The sequence below is a fragment of the Microtus oregoni genome, unplaced genomic scaffold, assembly GCF_018167655.1.
Source record: "Microtus oregoni isolate MIOR12 unplaced genomic scaffold, Mior012 000024F_ref0000369, whole genome shotgun sequence".
Classification (NCBI taxonomy): Eukaryota; Metazoa; Chordata; class Mammalia; order Rodentia; family Cricetidae; genus Microtus; species Microtus oregoni.
In genome coordinates, this window is record NW_024543083.1 from 2,865,415 (window position 1) to 2,887,790 (window position 22,376).

The following is a 22,376-nucleotide window of genomic DNA, read 5'->3' on the forward strand; positions in this document are numbered from 1 at the left end:
TATGTCTAATTCTATATATTATCACAATACAATCTATATCACAGTCTAGCATAGATTATAACTGAGGAGACAGTCAAAGATAATATTAGAAAGACAGAGCAGGATTAAGGTGACCTGAGAAGGGCTGCGACATATCCTGTAGTGACTGACCAGCTGGCCATAGCTTGCAGCTCTGTCTGTAGGAACTGTAGTCACAGGTAACATTAATGTCACTTTAGAGATTTGGCTCTGTGACACCCTAAGCTTTGGTCCTGTCACTTGGGGACATAGTTCATAGCCAAGCAGTGTGCTAGCAGGTCTTATGTCAACTTGCCACATAAACTAGAGTTATCTGAAAGGAGGGAGCCTCAATGGAGGAAATACCTCCATAAGATCCAGGTATAAGGCATTTTTCTTTGTTTTTATTTATTCTATGCGTCTTTTACATCATGTGTCTTAATCCCATTCATTTACCTGTCCTTTTGCATCTGTCCTTTGCCCCTGTACCCCTACCCAAAAATGAAAATTTAAAAGAAAAAATGAAACAATAAAGAAGAAAGAGAAAACAAACAAACAAAGGGAAAAATTAAAAATCTCACCATGGAAGCTGCAGTGTGACACAGTGTGTCACACAATAAATTCCATTGTTTATGTATCTTTACTTGCAAGTGTTCAATGCAGAGAGTCATTGGTTGGGTTTGAGGCTTCTGGTTTCTACTACACTATTGATGCTGGGCCCTCACTGGGATTCTTCTTGCATATCCTTATTTTACCCTGTGGTGAGGAGATCCTGCAGCTTTGGGTCTGTGGGTCAGGTCCCATCACATGCTCCAGCAGATCATAGATGGGGTGGATGCTGGAGTGCGCCAAGTCACAACCCTCGTTCTAGGCTTTGCAGCTGCAGGATTAGTCCACCCACCAGTTCTCGCAGGTCCTCACCACCATGGTGAGCTCTCCAGCATTGGCTGTGCTAATTCACCTCTGGCAGCAATGAGCGAGGGATGGGATAGTTCTCCTGCTTTTATGCCCTCAGGGTTGTCTTTCCCATGCCTATACACATCGGCTCTGGCACTAATGTGTTGCCCCAGTGAGGTACAGATGCCACTTTCCTAAGCAGAGATAGCCCTCCTGCTCTTATAACTCCAGGGCCAGCTCCTCTACCCGTCTCAAGTGTTAATGGGAGGAGGTGAGAGAAGGTATCTCTTTTCTGCAAATGCCACCACAGATCAAAGGTGCGGAGAAATGACACACTCTGCAAACAGGAACAATAATGAGGATGCTGTGGCTTGGTTTTCTGGGAGCAGTGTGATGGGAACAGAGGAGGATGCAGAAGATGGTACAGGATGGTGGCTTTGTGGCTGATTTAGCTCATCTCGTGGGAAGCCTCTAAAAGGGAAAACTTCATCTGCTGAGAACTCCGCATTCAGGAGAATTAAGGTGATCAATCCTATCATTTCGTGAGTAGTTTCTGAAAAGAAAGTCTAGGCTTGCAGCTTTATAAGGAAGTTTGAAACAGGGTTTGCAGTTAAGATTTCATGAGTTATGTTTATTTGGTAATGCGCAAAGCTCAGGACTGGGAAACCAGAGTGTGAGTTTTAAACCTTCATCCAAACGCAGCCAGCACAGTGACCTTCAGAAAGTCAATCGATTCCCCCCCCAAACTTCTTTTCTTCCTTAAAAATTATTAAACATAAGGACTTAAAACCATATATCCACGAACCTTTCTAGCCCCAGCATTGCGTGCGTATCTGATTCAAGGTATAGCATACTAGGGAAAGATCATGACATGCTATGGTGGCACTCTGTGTTGGGGTCAGAAAATAAAGTACATTTTGCTCAAGAGCAAATAGAGTGAAAACTGGTGTGGAATTTACCCAAAGGTCAGGAAATTGTTACTTTCTATGTTGGATTTGTCTATTACATAGTCTTGATTTCCAGGCTCTAACACATCAATGTTCTTCTGGCTAAGGTAAAATATCTTGATGTGGTAAATACATTGAGTCACCAACTGAAACTTTCAGAATAGTTAGCGTATAGTAGGTAGGGTTTTTCACATAGTTCTGTTTATCTGAAGGAGTTTAAGGTGGCAACAGCATGTGTGGAAGAATCTGTTCAACCAAAGGCAAATAAATCGATACAACTAAAAGTGTTAAGTGCCTGGAGAGAGATGTGTGATGTACGTGGAAATTCTGCCTGAGTTCTTGACATCTTTTTGTTTCCACTCCGTGTTGCTGCAAGTGCCACCTGTGTTCCTGCACTTTCAAGGGAAGGGTGATGGGGGGCACTCCCCCAGCAAAATCATCAGAAAAGTGTCAAACTGTCAAAATCTGAAAGTCAGAACCTGAGACTCATGATTCATACTCTCCTTTCTCCTTTTCCTTGGACTCAAGACTGTTGTATATACTGCGAAGGGTTGAGACAAGTTTATCAGAAATACAGTTGTTTAATTTCTTACAAGTTATTCAAAAGTTAATTCCTAAGTTTTTGTTAATTTCTGTGATCCTTACAGAGTTTTAAGACTATCAGATGAATACCACCAGGATAGAGGGACCTTAAAATAGATTTAGCCATCACGCTGTTTCTTTGTTCAACTTTGGTGAACTTAGAAGTAAAAACAGTAAGCTTTATACAGCTATTCCTAGAAATAAATCAAATGATATCCATTATTCTTGAGTATCAGTGGACAGTGAGATTTTTGACATCAATTTTTTTTTGAGGAGAAATAGGTGTAATGTGTGTAGAATATTAGTAAGTACTGTATTTATTGTTGGATGATATCTACTAACAGTCCTCGGTACTAAAGCACAGAAAAGATGTGTGCTCAAGAAAAAGTGATTAGCATAGTGCCTGTAGCCACTGGAAAGGGATACAATAGTAATGCTCTCCCTACATCCAAGTATACTCCGTTAAGTATATGGCAAGGCCACTGACATGCACAAACTGTATGTTGGAGAGGGCATCGAGGAGGGTGTGCTTAGCACAGGTATCCTTACTTTCATTGCTTTACATGAGAGTCACTGCAGGGTCTGAGTTTGATCTTCACCTTCCCTACCAGCTCTTCCCAAGTGTACCTTGGCAACAGCTGGCCATTCCCGCCAGAGGGCTAATACTGCATCCAGCCATATCTGCAGCTTTCCTGTTGTTTTTCTTAAGGGGTGCTGCCACGTGGACACAGATCCCCTGTATTCTCTAATGCATGTCGTAAAGTCCCCATTGTAGTGTTGTTCCTGAGTGCAGTGTTCCTCCAAAGCACAGCTGGAAGACGCCATCCAACACACCGATCCCCACCTTAACCTCAGTTTCACAGCAATGTCCGTTCTCTGTACATTTGTGTTCCTCAGTGATCTTCAAAATAATCTGGACGTGTGGACTTTTGCCAAGGATGAATATTTATTTTGAACTCCCATTCTGTTCTCCATTTTCCATATTTCTCTTCAATTTCCTCCTTAGGTCTACCGTCTCTTGGTTAGAGAACAGATTTATATGCATCCATGTAGAATGACATCAATGACATAAAACGAATTCAACATTGCACCACATAGAGATCATTAATTCAGCAAATATATGGGAGACCAGTGCTAGACCAAGGGCAGTCATCATGGCTGGCTAGGTCTAAAGCATAGCGACATAATACGGGCACACCACAGAACCACTGTTTGAATTTTATGGCCAGATCTTTAATGAGTATCTTGCAGCTTGTTATAGAAAAGTATTTTCAATTAGCTAAATATGTGTAATAATTGAATAAGCACCACTGGGAAGAAATGAGCTTCCAGCAATAAAAGCATTTAAATAGGGCTTATAAGAGCAACTTGAAGACAGTTTCCAAAACATGGACTGGAGGAATGCTGAGGGCAAATTACCATTTACCTAGATCGTAATTTATATAAAACGCTGGTGTTCCTGAGAAATTTTTATATGTATTAAGCTAATTTTGTTCTCCTAAGATTTTGTGAAATAAAGCAAGAACAGTGCTTAATAATAAATGTGACTGTGTGTGGTGGCCCATGCTTATAAATCCAGCACTCAAGAGGTGGGAGACAGGAGGATGATGCGTTCTAAGCCCTTCTGGATTTCATAACAAGTTCAAGGACGGCATGAATTATAGAGACCCCGTTTCAACACACAAAGCAAACTAACAAAGTAATAAATAAATTAATAAGCAGTAAAATAGACTTAGAAAAATTCCCGCAGAATTCTAGAAGGAAAGGGTGAATTAGCATAACTGGCTATCGACCCCAGCTAGTTCCTTTCATAGACTGTATTGCCTATGTAAATATTCAATGAGTGTTTGTATCTTTTTCAGATCACCATTTCAAAGGCTTCAGTTCACAATCCCTGGGTTCGTAACTCATCTTCTATCAGACAGGACAGATGGCAAAGGGGACTGGATCCCCTAAATTCCCCCCCCCCCCCCCCCGAGTGTCCTATTTCCTCTAGCTAGGTCTCAGCACCTACATTTTCAACACTTCCTAAGAGAATGCCACTAGCCGGGAACCAAGTTTTCAATACATGAGCCTTTCAGGGGGTGAGTTATCTCTAACCGGGTAGAGACGGTTGAGTTCTTGGGTTAAGGAAGTCATCTTTCATTTTGCTAGGAAGTTCCAGGATGCCATGAATCAGGAAAGAACAATTGGGGGGGGGGATCCTCTTGTCTTCATTCTCCTTTTCTCCTGCTCTCAGGGTTCAAGCATGTGAAACCCCAGAGCTTCAGTCATCTCGCGTGCATGATTTAGAGGCACTAGATTTTATCTCTATATTTACTCCTTATGGATTTTACAGAAAGAATATAATTGAACAAATATCCTGATGCAGCTATTGGTTGTGTGATGGGGTTGACCAGGTTGTTACAGTCAGTGGTGCAAAGAACAAGAGGCAATTCTTCCAAACTCAGAACTGTCTTTTGTGAGTCTTCCTAATGTCATAACTATTCCAGAAGAGAGCATCATCTTGCCACCTTTTTCTTCTCCTGGTGGCCTCTGGGCTCATGCTTGTCTGGTTTACTGTCACTGTGCTTTGTGTCAGCCATCCCAGGTCCCAGCTCTGCTGTGAGTCAGGCTGTTAAGCATGCTTGAGTTCTTTTGGAGATTGTACCGTCCTGGACTCCAGGTCCTGCAGTCTAGTTGTTTCATGATTTATGGCTGGAGGTGTGCTCTCCTGCAAGCTATTGGCCAATGATGATAAAGTAGAGTCTAGTGCCTCTGTGGATTTCCTGTTACCCCTTCTATGGTTACCATTTAGAAACACTTAATAGGGCATAAAGCACTAAGGGTACTAAGGGTGGAAAACTATGTCTGGGCAGCGCAGTACTGTGGAGCCAATTGCTGATTCCTCTTCAGATTTTCTAAACTAGGGAAAAGAATACTTCACACCAGTATACTTTGGTCTGTCTGTTCTTTCCCTGTCAAACAGATGTTATTCCAAGTAATATGATAGCAAATGCTTTGATTCATTAATTTCCTTTTGTTTCCAACTTTGACCCCCAAAGACAAGCTAAGCCCTAGAGCTCTTGTTGTCAAAATATGGTGGTTCACCCATAGCTCCTTAACTTTGGGATAGCCTGCATCAGCACACCACCGAGGAGGTAATGTATACTGTTTTATTAAAATTGGATGGGGCAATTTCAAAGGAGTGACATTGCATATCTGGCCATGCTGCCTGTAGAGAGCTACACGCTACACAGTAGTGGACAAATAAAGTGTTAATCTTGAATTACTGACAGCATTTCTTTTTCTTTGTAATTTTATATATTTATTTATTCTGTGGAAGGAGGGGGCATGCATGCCCAGGCACACAGGTTGGGGGGGGCAGAAGACAGCTTGAGGCAATAGGTTCTCTCCTCCCATCATGTGGGTCCCAGGATTCAACTGAGATGGTCACCAGCCTTGGTAGCAAGTGACATTACCTGCTGAGACATCTGTTTGGGTCCTCAATCTCCTTGACTGATTCTTAAAGTATAGTCTTTCTACCAATAGCATGCCACCAAAATCTTGATGTAAATGCAAATTATTTGACTTCACCCCAGTCCTACTGATATTAGAAATATCATTTCTCTTCTGATTTTAAAGGTCAGAATGGGTTAGCAGCTCTCCTTAGGTGGTTCCTTGGTAATGAGGGCTCCGATATAAGAACTGAAATTCAACACATGTGCAAACAATTCTTAGCTGAACTATTCTAAGGCGGCCTACCTTTGCACTGAAAATATCCATCCAAATTACCCCTTTCCACTTAGCAGAGAGAGGAGGGGGGTGTGGGATTCAGCAAAGGCATTAAAAAGTACCTCTTCAGAGAGGCAGCTTATGTTTGATCATAGATAAAATACTTTGTAAAGTACAAAGAGGAGGTAGCTATACATTTAACGACTCCAAGTCAGGGCTTTAACATTTTATTGTTGTTTTTATTGCCAGGGATCCCACTTCTCTTCGACAGTGCTGAGGTAACGTGTGACAAGCACATTGCCAAATCAGTCCCTGACTAATTAGCTGACATTTATTGAGTGCTTAATATGTGTCCATAGCTGAGTTAAAGCAGGAAGAGCGGATGGACAGCCTGTGCTTTCTAACACACTTCCGGTCTAGGCGAAGAGAGGAGTAGAAGTCCTGAAGTGTCTGAGCTCCTTAGAGTGACACTTCAAGGATGAAGATGATGCGGAGGACGTGCATTGTGGGAAATGGTCACTCAGAGAGTTTAGTATTTAAAAGAAGGCTCCATGGGACAACTGGATCAGAAGGAATGTTTAACATATGTGGTGGGTCATTGCAGAAGGAAACCATATTTCTTCCTTCTTGTTTCTCTGCCTTTTAACAATGGTGCAGCATAGGTGTTTCTTACATGAATGAGTAGCCTGCAAACTCCACTCCTAGAGTCTGAGGCGGCCTTGTGACGGTGGCTAATGATGAGAGCAATTAATGAGGTTCTAATTCTGAGCCTAGACTTTCAGAGACCTTGCTTGCTTCTGGCCACTCTCTCTCTTGGGACATACTCAGATTCCTTGTAAAAGCCCAGGCTGTCTGCTAAAGAATGAGATTGGCTGTTTTGTTCTGTTTTTTTTTTTAAATCAATTATTATGTATTTGTATGTTTTGTCTGCTTGTGTGTTCATCATTTGTGTGCCTGGTACCTGTGAAGGCCAGAAGAGGGCATCAGATCATCAGGAACCGGAGTTAAAGACACCTAACTGTGAGCTGCCATGTGGGTGCTGGGACTTGAACTCAGGTCCTCTGAGAAGGGCCCTAGAGTTCTCAACTGCTGAGCCATCTTCCAGCCTTCTTTATGAGATGAATTATCTCAGCTAACGCCATTAAAGGTTAGCTCCCCTACCTTGTCCCCACCACCATCTGAAGAACCATTTGTCCTGAGGCTTACACCAACCACTATGATGCCAGGCAAACATGAGTGGATACTATTTGGGCCAAGAGCATTTTAGAATGGTTTGCCATGGCTTAAAATCTCTTAGCTTTTAAAGTATAAAATCATGACTACTAGGGTTTGCAAGCACAGACTATAACCTTGGCTATTCAGGAGGCCAATGCAGGGACACTACATGCTCAACTCCTCAATGGGATGTAAAGAGTGAGTCTTAGCAACTGAGAAAGATGTTGCATTAAAATCAAAACGTCATTATTTTTTCAAGGCTGGGTTTATAGCTCAGTGGTAGAGCACCTGCCCTATATGTATGAGGCCTTGGGTTTGATGCTCAGCTACGGAAGACACAACAAAACAAGGCAAAGCATTGAAGCTAATATATCATACTTGAAAGCAATGACAACTTGTAGAATCCCTAAGTAAAGACATCAAGAAGTCAGAGTGTTTCCAAAAACTTTAGTATTCATAGTCTGCATCGACTGCTCAGTGAATGGCTTTATCTCTGCTTTATTCTGCCCCTGAACATGTAAAAGAGCATTCTTAAGAGGGAATAATTTATCTCAACATGCTAACATGTTTTCTTCCCCTTGCATAATATTGCTGGAAAAATATTCATGAGATGTGATGGATTTTTACTTTGGAATAAGGTCCTTAAGCCTAGCAGTATAGGAGTTAGGGAGGGGCGGGAGACTCGCGTGAAATATTAAACCTACGATGGTATCCCTGTGACCTTTTGTTCTAGTGCCCAAGGAAACTTTAGTCTGTAAAGAAAGGTGCCATAAACTATATATAAAAGGGCCTTACTGAGCAAGCACTTGACTCAACTATGGTTTGAGATGAGGAAGGAGCATTACAGGAGTCCTGAAATCATGGCGAACCGTCTATTTCAGGAGAGGCAAAGTCAGAGGGATAGCGAGACTGAAGTGTCAAAAGCATGGATAACAGAGGCTTCATACCTGAAGTGTACAGTGCCTTGCGCTGGAAAGAGAGGGGGCGTGTTTTGAAGTTGTTATTTTAATTGCTGCCTGTCTTCCATGAACATGTTGCTCCCTTTTGACTGCCAAGTAACCTGAGTATCCCAAAACTTTTCTGAACCGAGGACCCTCATCCTGTGTCCCACCCTGGCTTCCTCCCTACATTTGGGCATCCAGAGCGGCTAACAGGTCCCTGCTCACTGAAGCGTCACCTCTCACTCCCCAGTACATCTCCGCAGCCCACTCGGACTGCAGCCTTGCAGCCCGCCGCCGGTCCTCCCAATTGCAGCAGTCAGGGCGACAGCCAGCCAGGGGAGGGCCGAGCCGGCCGGGCTAGGGATCAGCACCAGGAAGGGCAGGCAGAGCGCGGGGCGAGTTCGCAGCACAGGTAAACAGGCAGGCCAGGCGCAGGGCGCTGTCGCCTGGGCCACCCAACGATTTCCAGGCACTCAACTCCGCCTCCAAGGCTCTGTCCCCGCGCTCTCGTCCCCGCCGCTTTCGCAGCCCAGCAGCCGCCGCAGCAGCACTCCACACAAAGGACTGTTCCCCGCCGAGCAGCGCCTCCACCTCCACTCCTCCGGTGACAACATCCCCGACAGCAGGGCTCGGGCGCGGCGGCAGCGGTGGCGCGGGGGGAACCTGTCACTCCCGCAACCGAGGCGGTGGCAAAGGCTTTTTTTTTTCTCTTCCTTTTCCCTTTTTATTGCTTCTTTTTTTCTTTTTTAAAATTCGCCTTTTTGCCTTTCTGTGGTTCCACCCATCTCTCCCCCCATAAACAACTCTCCTACCCCCCCCCCCAATAAATAAATAAAAGGAGGAGGGTCAGGGCAGGAGTGGGGGCAGGCAAGGCGAGGCAGCTGGAGCCAGCCAAGCAGAGTCCGCACCGACAGGCGCCCGCACGCACCTCACACCATGAGATGGCGACGCGCCCCGCGCCGCCCGCTGGGTACCAGCCCCAGCGCCCCGCATCCCCGGCCCGCCGGCCGCTCGCCTCCGCTGCTGCCGCTGCTGCTGCCGCTGCTGCTGCTGTTGGGGACCGCGGCCCTGGCGCCGGGGGCGGCGGCTGAGCGGGCGGCTCCCGCGGGGGCCTCGGTGTGCTACTCGTCTCCGCCCAGCGTGGGCTCGGTGCAGGAGCTGGCCCGGCGCGCCGCGGTGGTGATCGAGGGAAAGGTGCACCCGCCGCGGCGGCAGCAGGGGGCACTCGACAGGAAGGCAGCGGGCGAGGCAGGGGCAGGGGCGCAGGGACAGCACGCCCAGGACCCACCGCCCTCCCAGGACCCTCCGCCCGCTGCCAACTGGACCCTGCCCACCGGGTCCCCTGCGCCCAGCATCGACCAACCCGGGGACCCTGCGCCCTATCTGGTGAAGGTGCACCAAGTGTGGGCGGTAAAAGCTGGGGGCTTGAAGAAGGACTCCTTGCTCACCGTGCGCCTGGACACCTGGGGCCACCCAGCCTTCCCGTCCTGCGGGCGGCTCAAGGAGGACAGCAGGTACATCTTCTTCATGGAACCCGATGCCAACAGCAGCGGCCGCACGCCGCCCGCCTTCCGAGCCTCGTTCCCCCCACTGGAGACTGGCCGCAACCTCAAAAAGGAGGTCAGCCGGGTGCTGTGTAAGCGGTGCGGTAAGTGCCTCACCAGCCCCCCCCCCCGGCCGATCTTGGGGTCCCCCTTCGACGGCTGCAGGGCGCGGGCGCTCCCAGGTCCTAGCGGTCCTAGAGGAGGGCGGTTTAGCAGGTGCCAGGGGGCCGGATGATTTCTCAACGTTCCCGGAGTCTCTGGGTTTTTGCTCTGGGTGGAATCCTAAGTTTGGAATCCCTCCGTTGGGCTGCATGAAACTTTTGAGTCCCTTGGGGGTTTGGTTCAGGAAGTTGCTCGGGAATGTGCCTGCTGCTTTCTTAGGCGTTGTGTGCTGTTGAACTTGGCTGTGGTTAGGAAGTGTTTGTGGGTCCCTGTGTGTATGGCTTCTCTGAAAGTGGAACCGGTTGGTTTCCAAGCTCTTTCCTTACTTCTGATCGGGAATGTGGTTCTGTGGAAGTCAGAGGCTGTTTGTCCCTGAGAGTCCTGAGGAGGAAAGGTTTGGCTAAGATGCCTCTAAAGACAATGGCAGAGTTTGGGGTTCACTGATATCCAGCACACAGGTGGACTGTGGAGCTAGTTTGTACGTGTCTGTGAGATGACAGAGTGGATTTCCTTGGGAAAATCCTGTCGAGAATTTTGTTCACACTGTTTTGGTTTGGAGGTTGTTTCTCCTGGTCTAGGAACCAGAACAGATGAACGTAATTTTATGTAGGCCTTTAAGACTCTCAGACGAGAAGTTTAGCCCTCAATTCCCCAGACTTTTCCTATTTTAATCACTGAGGAGCGTTCACTCAGGAGTGTCATACTATCTGATTTGAGATATTTGCTGCGACTCTAATTACATGTCTGAGGTAGAATTGTGTGTCTGTCATTCATAAAGCCATCTCTAGGACCCAGATTTCTGTATCATTTCCTGATTACCGTATAATCACTAACACATAGCAGGGATTCCTCCTCAAACCGTAAATTAACGTGATTACATATTACACATTCTAACATGCCTAATGGCTTTTTCCCCTTGGTCTTTATACATTTGTGTAATGGATGGTTGGATTAATTGGATTTTCACAAATTCGGCGTCAAGACCTCCTCTGTCTGCCTGTGGTGCAAAGTGTGTCAGCTATTTTAAATTTGGGACTGGTGATAGCCAATTAGACGGAGATTCCGGGTTACCGTTCGTGGTCCTCGTGTCCTGCAGTTAATTAATACCAGATGATTTGGTTTTAATGACGGGCCAGAGCAAAGTTCACCCACTGTTCCTTTATGTTGACAGTGTACTTGGTGTGCCAGAGACCTGTTAGGATTGCACCACTCTGTGGACAGAGGCTGTTGAGACAGACGCTGGGATTCCCCATCTCTGGTTGATAGATGTCACGGTGGAACATGGGGACTGCGCTGCTGGGAGCTGTCTTAGCAGGGAACACCAGCGCTCCAACACCATCGCACTGCAGTTTAGGATCGGCTGCTACAGAATCTGAAGTAAAACCCTTAAGCCATGTCATAGTTCAGCTTTCACATGCTGTATGATATGTAATTCAAGAAGGATTTCACCTTTGCTCCAAACCATATGAGTTTTACATCATTTACTGGGCATCTGGGGGGTCCGCGTGGAGGGGATTGCAGTTAGCAGTGACACCTGGGATCGAGGGCGTTTTGCTAAATTTGCAATGCTGTTGGTAATGACTTAACTAGGCACAAATGCCAGATTCCAGGAATAATGCTCTTCCATTCACTTAGAGAACATTTGAACAAGGGAAATCCATGCTGCCTGGAGCAATCATATGGTATTTTGGACCTCTAAGTCAAAAAAGGCACGAAGCTTTACTGAGTTTAGGCAGTATTGCCCTTCCCTTTGCCAGTCAGAGGGAGTACATAATTGTAAATTATGGCTGTTAGGAGGAAGCGAGGTTTTTGGATGAACTGATACTCTCATAATCATAGGGTTGGGAAGATTGAGAAGTCATACATAGCATGCTACTGTGTTCTATTCATATAGTTACAATGTTTGGTGATTTGGGTGTTATATGACATCTCAGTGTAAGGCTTACCTACAGACTAAGTGGAAGTGTGCTAAATTTCTTCTGACAAGCTACTTTTGTATAGGGTGGGCTCAATAAACCTGTACTTAGAATGTTGGCTGGAAAGTGTCTCTGTGTGTGTTTGCAAACTTGTGAATCCACCCCGCTGTGTGTTCTGTTAACAGTGCCATTCAGAGTCTATCAACAAAGGGACACAGACAAATGGGAACTCTCTAGAGAGAACAGGGGCTGTTTTGACCTGGTCTGCTGCTTATGTACTTCCTGGTTAGATTTTAGGGAGTGAGAGTGGGGAAGTCCTTATCTAACAACAGGAGCTGGGCTCGGGGTGTGACAGTTCTGTGCAGGCTTGAGCCATGGTGCCAGGCTGGGGAAGGAATAGAGCGAAGTCATTTTGTGATATCATACCCAGGGGGACAGTCTCCAGATCTCAGGCTCCCAGCTGCAGTGCTGTCTCCTACAAGTTGCTTAGTAGAGTAGGAACTCCACAGACAACAGATTCGCCTCAGGGCTCATAGAAAGGTTCTCTGATTTCCTCTCTCTTCCTGCATCTACTGTAAGCTCTTTGGTAGCATCTATATAAAAAATACATGATAAAGTCGACCCTTTGAGACAGAAACTGTGAGTTTAGAAGACAACATGGAATTTCTTAGGTTGTTTGCTTGATAGTTGAAGTTTGAATAAATTAGACGTTCATGACAAGAGTTTTATTCAGCCTTTGCTTTTTATTTATTTGTTATTTCGCGTTCTCTCCTGAATGAACTGAGACTTGTAGTTAGGAATGTATGTTCATCTGGAAAGCAAATTAATTGGCTTTTCAATGAAATTTCTGATACTGAAACAAGTTATTGTTTGATATGCTAGCCTTTTTGTTTTCCAAGCATTGTGGTTGTACAAGGCAGAAACTGATTTCCACAAAGATCTGGCAGTACGGATGCCGAATGACAGATTTGTCCATGGTGTTTTTATAAGCCAATATAAGTCTGTGTGCTGTATGGTAGAGAATTAAGATATCTTTATATATGGAAATTATAAGCATGCTTATCAAATATTTGCTATAAACAATACTTACTTTTTCTCTTTCCCCCAATCACTGTTGAACAAAGTGTGCGGACCTTACAGTGGTATGAAAACAAAGAGAGAACAGAAGGCTGCAGGAGTTATCCAGTGAGCGTTCTTAGTAAAAGCTTCATTAGAGCAATAGAACTAGGAATAGGTTTTGCTTGACTGCTGGCATTTCATGAATACACATGTAAATTAAATTTCCCAAGTATTTGTGACTGATTTTTTTTTTAAGGAAAAGTCATATAAATCTTGCTGTGAAAATCTAGAGTAGATTCAACTTCCTTCTGTTAAGGAGAGAAGCTGTATGTGTCTTTTAATATTTATATTAAAATATGAAGCCAGGATAGGTTATTTGGGAAAATAGTTCTTTAGAAGACCAATATTTTTAAAGCACATTTAAATACTTGAGGTAGAATGTTTTACTAGTACCAGGGATAGTTTGAGTCATTTTGGGGAGATCTATAAACCCTCTGAATTTAGGGGCAGCTTTGCCATATGTCTTAATGCATTATCTAAGACTGGGAAGCTTAGATCACCCTGAGGATAAAACACCAAGCTGTGCTTCCCCAGGCCTGTGTATTTCTAGCAGATGAGGGCAGAAGGATGCGCTTGGGCAGTTGCTGCCCTTGTCAAACAGAATCCATTCATCGTTCAGGGAATCTCCCTTGCTTCCCTCTTACTCATTTTCTTCCTGTTGGTTTCCTTAATTGCAAACAACATGTTTTCAAACCCGTTTCCCCATTTCAGCGACAATTTATACGCTGACCAGATTTCCAGAACTCTTCAGCTGCCCTGAGTCCTTAGTAACATTTACATTCTTGTGGTTTGTTTAAAATAAGCTTACATGGTATGAAAAAAAACTCTCTGTAGAACTCTTATTGAATGGACATTATGATTAACCTTATATAAATGCCAAATAATTCTAGATATAATATGTTTCTTTCTAGGCTAAGTAGTTACAAAAAAAATGCATGTTGTTTATAGGAAAGGAAAAGACAGTTTTTAGTGGTTTTTATTTCTTTAGGACTTGTGGAGAGTTTTCAGGTCACATATAAGGGCTTTAAATCTGCATGCATGTATTAACTCTGCACATATATTAGCATAAACTTGAAGTGACCATTGAAGTAGTATTATGATAGAAGAAGACTTAGCTGGTTACCCCATCCTGCTGAAATGTCACTTTATAGTTCCTGCACTGATGCTTAGTGACACATCTTGCTCACCTGTAAAGCTGTATGACTTGAGAACTGGTCAAACGGAGACAAGTGTCACGGAGTTGAGAGGCTGCTCTAGCTGACATAGTGTGATGTTTCCATGTCGCCTATGTGGGTTAGTAATGTACTTGAGACAAACCTGTTTCTAAAGGCTTGCTGTCTTGATTTCTGTCACTAAGCGATCTCTATGTGTTCAAGTCGATTAAAAAAAAAATGCAGATGACATTGACAGCTAAAAGTGAGTCGCCTAATCTCCATGTATGCTAGATTCAAGAGTTAGAAAACAATTTCCCCTCAGTACTGACTAGCCATCTAGGCATCAGAGAGACATGTAAAGTTGTATTTTGTTTGTCGGGGCTTTTAAAATGAAAAAAATAAAGTATTTTTCCCTATGGAAATTAGTTTCCTAGGATACTGCTTTTTAACTTTGATTGACCCTAATGGACATAGGATAGTTTATAATTTTATAATAATAAAATAAAAAGATGAAATTCTTCCCATGCAGGGGTGTCCTGGCTCTTCTTCACTCAGATTTCCTGTATATACCCCCATGGTCTCTAGTTCCCTTATGAAGATTGTATAAAGGAAGCCTTAGGCAAACCCTGGACCACGGCTGGATCTCAGTGCATGCATATAGGCTTACTGTTCACCATCACATTGACTATCCATTGCCTGACATCTCGGAATTCAGCTGCCTTGGTTTGAATGCATTGGCAGCCGAGATCAGAAGACTGTACATGCAAAAGCTCTGTTTGCTCCTGATTGGCTCCTTACCCTTCCCATGAGGATACAGGTGGTTACCTGTGTTGCATCTCAGAGTTCACAGGCTCTGCATGAAAAAACAAAGCTCTGTCTTTGGACATCAGCCCTGACATTCTTGGAACTGTAAGAGAACTTCAGAGTCGTATGCCCACCAGGAGCTGGTGGCCAGATTTTACCGATAGCAATGAATGGCGAGAACCTATAGAAGGAAATTATTCTTTGCCTTTTATCCTACTGTAGCAAGAGACGTGAGCTAAATTGAGCATAGATATAAGGGGGCACGACTGATTATGGTGTTATAGTCTTGGTTATAGGTATACTTAGGAGTCCAGGGCACGGGAAAGAAGGACTACAGATGTGAGGTCCTCAGAAGTACCCTATTTCTGTAACCATGTCTCTCATCTGAAAACTGCCAATAAAGCAATGGAAGCTATGGAATTGTGTTAGCTAAAACCACACAGTCACAGCTACCACTCAATGGCCGCAACTTTGAGAGGGGCAGCTTAATTTTTGTGTGTATTAATAGATCAAGTAATCACTAATTGTTAAGTGGTAAGTGACAGAGACACTCCCAGATGTGTGTATGGTAGCAACAATTGATATAGGCTGTATTTGAAAAGAAAATGCGTCCTTCTGATTTTCCCACTGTGCAGCAATAGTTTGGTGAGATGTGTTTCTGTAGAAAGTAGCATAAGAAACCATGTTTCCAGCACACTATTGCTTTTTCATATCAATTCCAGATCGATTTTTGGGCTTCTGAGAAAGGTGGCTGAACTTCCAGAAACGTTTCTCTCTCAATTATTATCCGACTGAATTTATCCTGTGTAATTTATATCCCAGCAAGAAGTAAAATTCTGTGTGTTGTAAATACTCGAATGTACACCAGAGTCTGAAGAGTTAATGAATCGCTGGTGCTGTTCTGGAAAGAGCCATTATCTCACCCCATTCTGAGTACTTGACCTCAGCGCTCGGAAATACTGGGTTCCCCTTTGTCTGTACTCGCGGACATTTGAGAATTTCAGTTAAGTTTTACTTCATGAGAAATTCAGTTTTCATAACTGCAGAGGAAAGGTTTCCCCTTGTGTCCTCAAGAAGCAATAACTTTGGAGGGGATGAGGTACTTTTCCCTTACCTATCTCATTTTTAATGTCATGTCAGTTCTTGGTTGGATGACAGGAAGAACAGCATGTGATCTTTGGGCTGGGGTCAATGGCAAGGCCCTTTTGACCACCGTCTAGTTGGCCCTGGGGCCACCATGGGGGATGAGGGGTTTCCCTAAATCAGCAGTTGCTGTATTTTCTGTCCCCACAGGGAATATACTCTGTCTAGTACATGCTAGCCCTTACTAAAGAGGAAATAGATGGCTAGTTTGCATCACAAGAGATTGTCAGTAGACTTCATCCTTGGAAGAGGACTATGCGGTTCAAACCCTTTGGTACCCTCCGTGGTGAAGTGGTTCAGCTCAGAGTAGGTGTGCCCATTGTCAGGGACACCTCTGCTACGGTGCTTCTTCCCTCTGTTGTCTTCCTGCCATCACAGGCGTTGATTACCTCATGCCCTTGGGAACACCCGGGGATTTCACTGGAGCAGGGATTCTATTGGAAAGTCTAACATTTCTGAAAACGTTCTTATTCTCTGAGCAGACTGATTTTAGCTGTGAAAACACAATCTTTGCCACATCTACTACCTTTAGAAATGTATTTTAGTAGTGTGGTGTGACTACATTGTTGCTCATCTGTCACTACAATGTCTCCCGAAGTTTTTCACCTCCACAACAAATTCTGAATCCACAGATCATTACTGCCACCCCCTCCCTGACATTTTCCTTCTATGTCCCTAGAAGCCACCACTCTACTTTCTGTATTTATGGCCATGACTATTCGGCATATGTGCAATAGAACAGCTTTTGTTCTGTTGTGACTTTCAGGGAGTATTACGTCTTCACCATTCATACGCATTATAGCAGGCATCAGAGCTTTCTGCCTTCAGAAAACACAGAATAGAATTCATTTTATGTTGTACAGCACAGTTTTTATGCATTCGCCCATTCATGACATCATCCATCCGCCTATTCATGATATCATCCATTGTAACAGTGTAAATGGATGCAGACAGATTGTAAAAATATATACAACTTTTAATGGGGAAATAGACTTACAGAACCACTGTTCCCGCCGAGACCAGGAAAGCAGAAGTAGTGGCTGGGAGCACGCTCTCTGAGGCACACGCGATGAAGTTCTGACCCAGGATGGACCTAGGCTAGAATTTTCCTGGTAAGACTGACGCTACACAGATTATTAGAGATGGGTTGATCGGGATATGAGAATTAGCCTGTAAGGGCTAGAGTTAATGGGCCAAGCAGTGTTTAAAAGAATACAGTGTCCGAGTAATTATTTCGGGGCATAAGCTAGCAGGTGGCCGGGGTGCTGCGGACACAGCCCCGCCGCTCCTATCACAACAATCCATTCGCCCATTCGTGACAACATTCATTCGCCCATTCGTAACATCATCCATTCGCCCATTCGTGACATCATCCATTCGCCCATTTGTGACATCATCCATTCACCCATTCGTGACATCATCCATTCGCCCATTCGTGACATCATCCATTCGCCCATTCGTGACATCTATTTGCCCATTCGTGACATTTGGGCGACTCCTGTCTTTGCCTGTTGTGGACAATGCTGCTGTAACATGAGCATAGAAATACCTGCTTGAGGTCTTACTTTTCATTTTGAGGGGTTCGAATCCCCAGATGGAATGTCCAGATCTTAGGGTTAGTCTATGCCTTTTTTCCATAGCAGCTGCACACTTTATTTCCCTCCCGACAGAGAACCCAAGCTCCAATCTCCCGACCAGCGAATGTTCGTCTGTGTGGCTTTGGCAACAGTCATCCTAGTGGGCATAAGGGGTGGGGAATGATCTTTATTTTGTTTTCTGTACAAAGTTATCATGGCTATTATTTCCATTAATAGGAAGCAGGTTCTTAGAAAATAGCTACTGATCTATTAATAGTTCTCATTTGTGCGGCTCTTAGAGGCCTGAATCCAAAACCACCAACTACTGAAGTGAGAACAGACATCAGCTTATTTAAAACAAAGACATACTTAACCAATACAGTTAAGAAATACTTTGTAATGCTTATCATCAAATTTTTCACGTCAGTTTATACCCCTATCAATTTAGCCACAGAGATGCCTTATCATATACATAACACTATTGGAATCTTTCAATGGATTTAAATTATTCATTAAAATTTCCACCTTTTTTTCTTAATGGTTTCCCTGTCTATATTCCTCTATTGCACAAAGCCCCATCTGTTGGCTGCTGGGTTGGAGTCTGAGTCATTCTGAAGATTCTGCCATTAACTGGCCTCTTCCTTGCTCAGCCTCCCTGTATACACATACTGACTGTAGCCACTGACCCTCAGCATCGGGCTCCTGCTCCGGTGCAAACCCAGCCTCGCCTTGCTCAAATTACTCCAAGGACATGTCCGTCCAGTCTCACTGATCCACGGACAGGTGCGTGTTCTTACATGATTTCCTCTGTCTTCAGCTTGGGTCTCTGTTCTAGCCCCAATTATGCCTAGAGGATTCTGACCCTCCTTCAAGAGACAACCCAAATATCACTGCTTCCTTGATGTTTCTAGAAATGATTCCCATCGGAAATGCGCACGGAAGCCTTTGAACACAGAATGCCTCTTTACAGCCCACTGTGTGTAGTCACAAGACGTCTCGTATCATCTCATGCTCCTTAGCATTTGTATATTCTCAAGCTTTTCTCTGGGCATGTCTGTTCCCGAGAAGGCAACAGCACTCTGGTGGGCAGATGTTGGCTGTGCCTGCCGTTCATTCGAAGGAGTGGGGGAAACCTTGCTACTGGCCCATTCTAAGTGTACTGTGTGATTTAGAGTCACTGACTCTGTCAGCCTAATACCTAAAACTGGAAAAGTAGAACCAAAATGCTTTCTGAGGTCCTTTCAGATGTACCTCATGCTTATCTCAGAAACTACCCAAATTTACTAACCCCCTGTGCTCCTGTGTCGGGAGCCTTCTTCTTTCTTTTTTTCTCTTGCCAGTATTCTAAGGGGAACAATCATGGGGAAACAGTGGTAGGAGTTTTCAGTGACTGAAGAAAGGAAGCAGGGAGCTGGAAGAAAGGGAACCTTCAATGGTGCCTGTGTTTGTCTTCCTCCACATCCTGGGACTTCCATTTTTTTGTGTCATTTTGTTCATCTGTCTCAAATACCAAATTCATTGTAATCATTGGCATCACCTTTACAGGAAGCGAAAGTCACCGTGCCTGCCAAACCTGCCTTTGGAATGATGAGGCGTGACTAACGGAGTCGCACACAACTGGAAACTTTGAAAACAACAACTTCAGCTATCCGTGCGATAAACTGAAACAAGCGTCCATGCTGTTCTCTTGGGGATTTTGTTCTAACAATGTAAAGGTGCCGCGGTTTTAGGTTCTGATCGCCAGTGCTGCTGATGAAATGGATGGGGCCAACACAGAGTCTGAGCACTTGGTCTCCCGTGAGACTGGATTTGATGATGCTAGGGACGGGTTTCCTACCAGGAGGCAAGGGTTGAGTCCTTCTTTCTCTGTTTATTATTATAATGGTATGGGCAGGAAGGTGGTACTGGTAGTCCCTTATAGATAAAGGAACCATGCTGAAGAAGGTGTCAAGATGAAGATAATTTGATCTGACTTTTTATGCTGCTGAACTAAGAGTGATTACTGGCTTTGTAGTACAGACAGGCTGTGTAGGGCTTAGCCAGGCGAGGTCCATTTTCTTTCCTTTTGTTGTATGTAGTGTGAGCTCCCTGTGGGATTTTCCACTGGGAAAAACTCAGTGATGTGAAGGCGTAAGTCACAAACAATGCCACACCAATTCGGGGTTATGATTATTAGGGTGGTATTTATTTAAAGGGGAAAAAACTTACAGATCACTGTCCCAGGCAACAGCCCTCTACGCAACCAGGAAAGGAGTCTAGTCGCAGGCGGAACAGGAAGTGAAGGGAGCGAGAAGAGGGAAGTGGCCGCTTTTTTAAAGGGAGAGAAACCACGCCCCAGTGGGCTGGTACCTCAGCGGTGATAGGCTGGAGGAGTGGGAGGACCTCCCGCAACAGTGATGTTTATCAATAATGGCTTTTCAATCTATATTTCAAGCCTAGACCTTTCTTTTAGAATCTAGATTTATATGTCAAACTATTATGAGATAAAAATCTGACAAAATGCATGGTCATCATATCAAAGCCTGTTCCTCTCCTGCAAGACCATCTATGCATCTGCTTCATATCAGTGCATCTATGGTCATCATTATTAAAGCTGCCATCACTATTCTCAGTGGTTCTTTGATGAGCATCTCTTGTGTTCTAGATATAGTAGTGAGAAGTGATAAAAATTCACTTAGCCCCTTTGCATTTTGTAGAATTGATTTTTTTATTTCAAACAAAATCCTTTCTTTGTGACATGAGTATTTGGCTAAGTTTCATAAGTCAATATATATATGGTTGTTTATATAAATTTATATATGTATATGCATATATAAATGTAACATATATGCTTGTTGATTCTCAGATTCTTCTTGCTTCCCAAATTCCATTGTCTCTGTCACAGATCTCTTTCTTACTCTTACAATAACAGCTTCTTATCTTTGTCTGTGGATTCTCCTCCTCTAAGAATGGTCTTTCCACTGATAGAATGACCTTTGTGAACAGAAATGATTACACTATTTAAAGTGCTTGAGCTGCCATCAGAATAAAACATTCTTTTATGATAATGATACCTTTCATCATGTCCCTCAAGCGCTTAAATTAAAAGAAAATTAGATCAAACTTCATTTTCTGTGTGTGGGTGTTCTGCTTCGTGTGTATACGTCCCTACAGCACATGCATGCAATACCTGCAAAGGCCAGAAGAGGGCATTGGACACCTGGATCTGGAGTTAGATATGGTTGTGAACTTCCATGTGTGTACTCTGAGTCCGATCTGGGCCCTTTGGAAGAAGTGAGTGTTCCTAACCACTGAGCCATCTGTCTCCAGCCTTGGGTCCCAAGTATTTCTATCTGGTTCCTCTTCCTGCCTAGACCCTGGAGCCCGCTCAGTATCACTTACACATGGAGGTAGCTTTAGGGCTCCATGCTTCTGTGCATGTTCCTTTCAGATGTTTCATGTGTGCCTTCTGTACTGTTGCTACCCAGTGTCTCTTCTTCAGCGGCTGATGGGCAAACAAAACTTTATAGCCATAGATTAGATTATTCTGAATTTCTTAACAATCTTGTAAAGGGGAGGGGCTGGTGAGGTGGCTCAGTGGGCAAAGGTTCTTGCTTTTCACACCTGTCAACTTGATCTTAATACCTGAAACCCACATAAGAGTGGAGTACAGAACAGACTCCCTGACCTCCACATTCATGCTGTTGTACATCCACACCCACTCTGTCTGTCTGTCTGTCTGTCTGTCTATCTATCTAACATCGATCCTCATTGAAGATAATTTGAAGAACATACATTTGTAGTAGATTGTGCAGTACCATGTATATCTGTCCTTTCTCTATATTTATCAGTCAAAAGAGAAATAGGCGTTTAGAACGCTACAAACCAAACCATTAACAATATTTCTCTCTACGGCTCATATTACAGATGTTTATATTTCTCTTAATTTTGCTCATTTGTGCTTTCCACTGTCTCCAAAAGGACCAGCCATCAGTTCTGTGACAAGGAAAAGAAGTAAATTCTATTTCTAGCAAAGAGTGACTGTGGGAAGGGCTGTCTTATTTGGTTCCTCCAGAACATTTCCCATAACACGGTGTCTGCATCGTGAGGACAGGCTAGCTGCTATAGTAAATGGAACGTCAAGTATTAACATCTCAAATGAAACAGTTTATCTCTGCCCTATGAAGGCACCAACTATGGGTGGTTCTAGTCTCTACTCTCCTGTACAGACAGTGCTAACCCCCAAGGCACAGCTGAAGCCCACCTTCAGCAAACAGGGTTGAAATAGGAGAGTTCCTGTTTGCAGTTCTGAACGTACACACATTTATTTTCCATTGCCTCACTGTAGTGGGAGAGCCCAGTAGCCATGAACATATCATCAAATGCATCTATGTTTATGACAGATACATATCATAACTATATCTCTTCCATATGCTCAATTTAGCATTTTATGGGTGAGTTTTGTAGGAAGTCCTCAAGGCTTAAAGCTCACCATGCCTGCTTTTATTTGCTATCATTGCAAATGCAGGGGGTCAGCCCATATGGCCTGTCTCCCAGTCGTGTGTGAGGAGGCCTTGCCTAGCATCATGTTTAACAAATCATTTTGATATAGGGACTGTGGAGAAATGCTCTCAGTCTCTATCACTACTGACTTAATTGAGTTTCATGATGCACTTTTATTTTCC

General features: G+C 44.1%; 1 protein-coding gene across 2 annotated transcripts in view; it reads left to right on the plus strand.

Annotated features, from left to right (window-relative positions):
* Positions 1 to 9,229: 9,229 nt before the first annotated feature.
* Positions 9,230 to 22,376, plus strand: part of Nrg1 (neuregulin 1) — a 996,124-nt gene continuing 982,977 nt past the window's right edge. For both annotated transcript variants that reach the window (XM_041673676.1, XM_041673682.1), the window contains exon 1: positions 9,230 to 9,941. In XM_041673676.1, coding sequence (XP_041529610.1) covers positions 9,230 to 9,941 — 712 coding nt within the window. The remainder of the gene's footprint in view (positions 9,942 to 22,376) is intronic.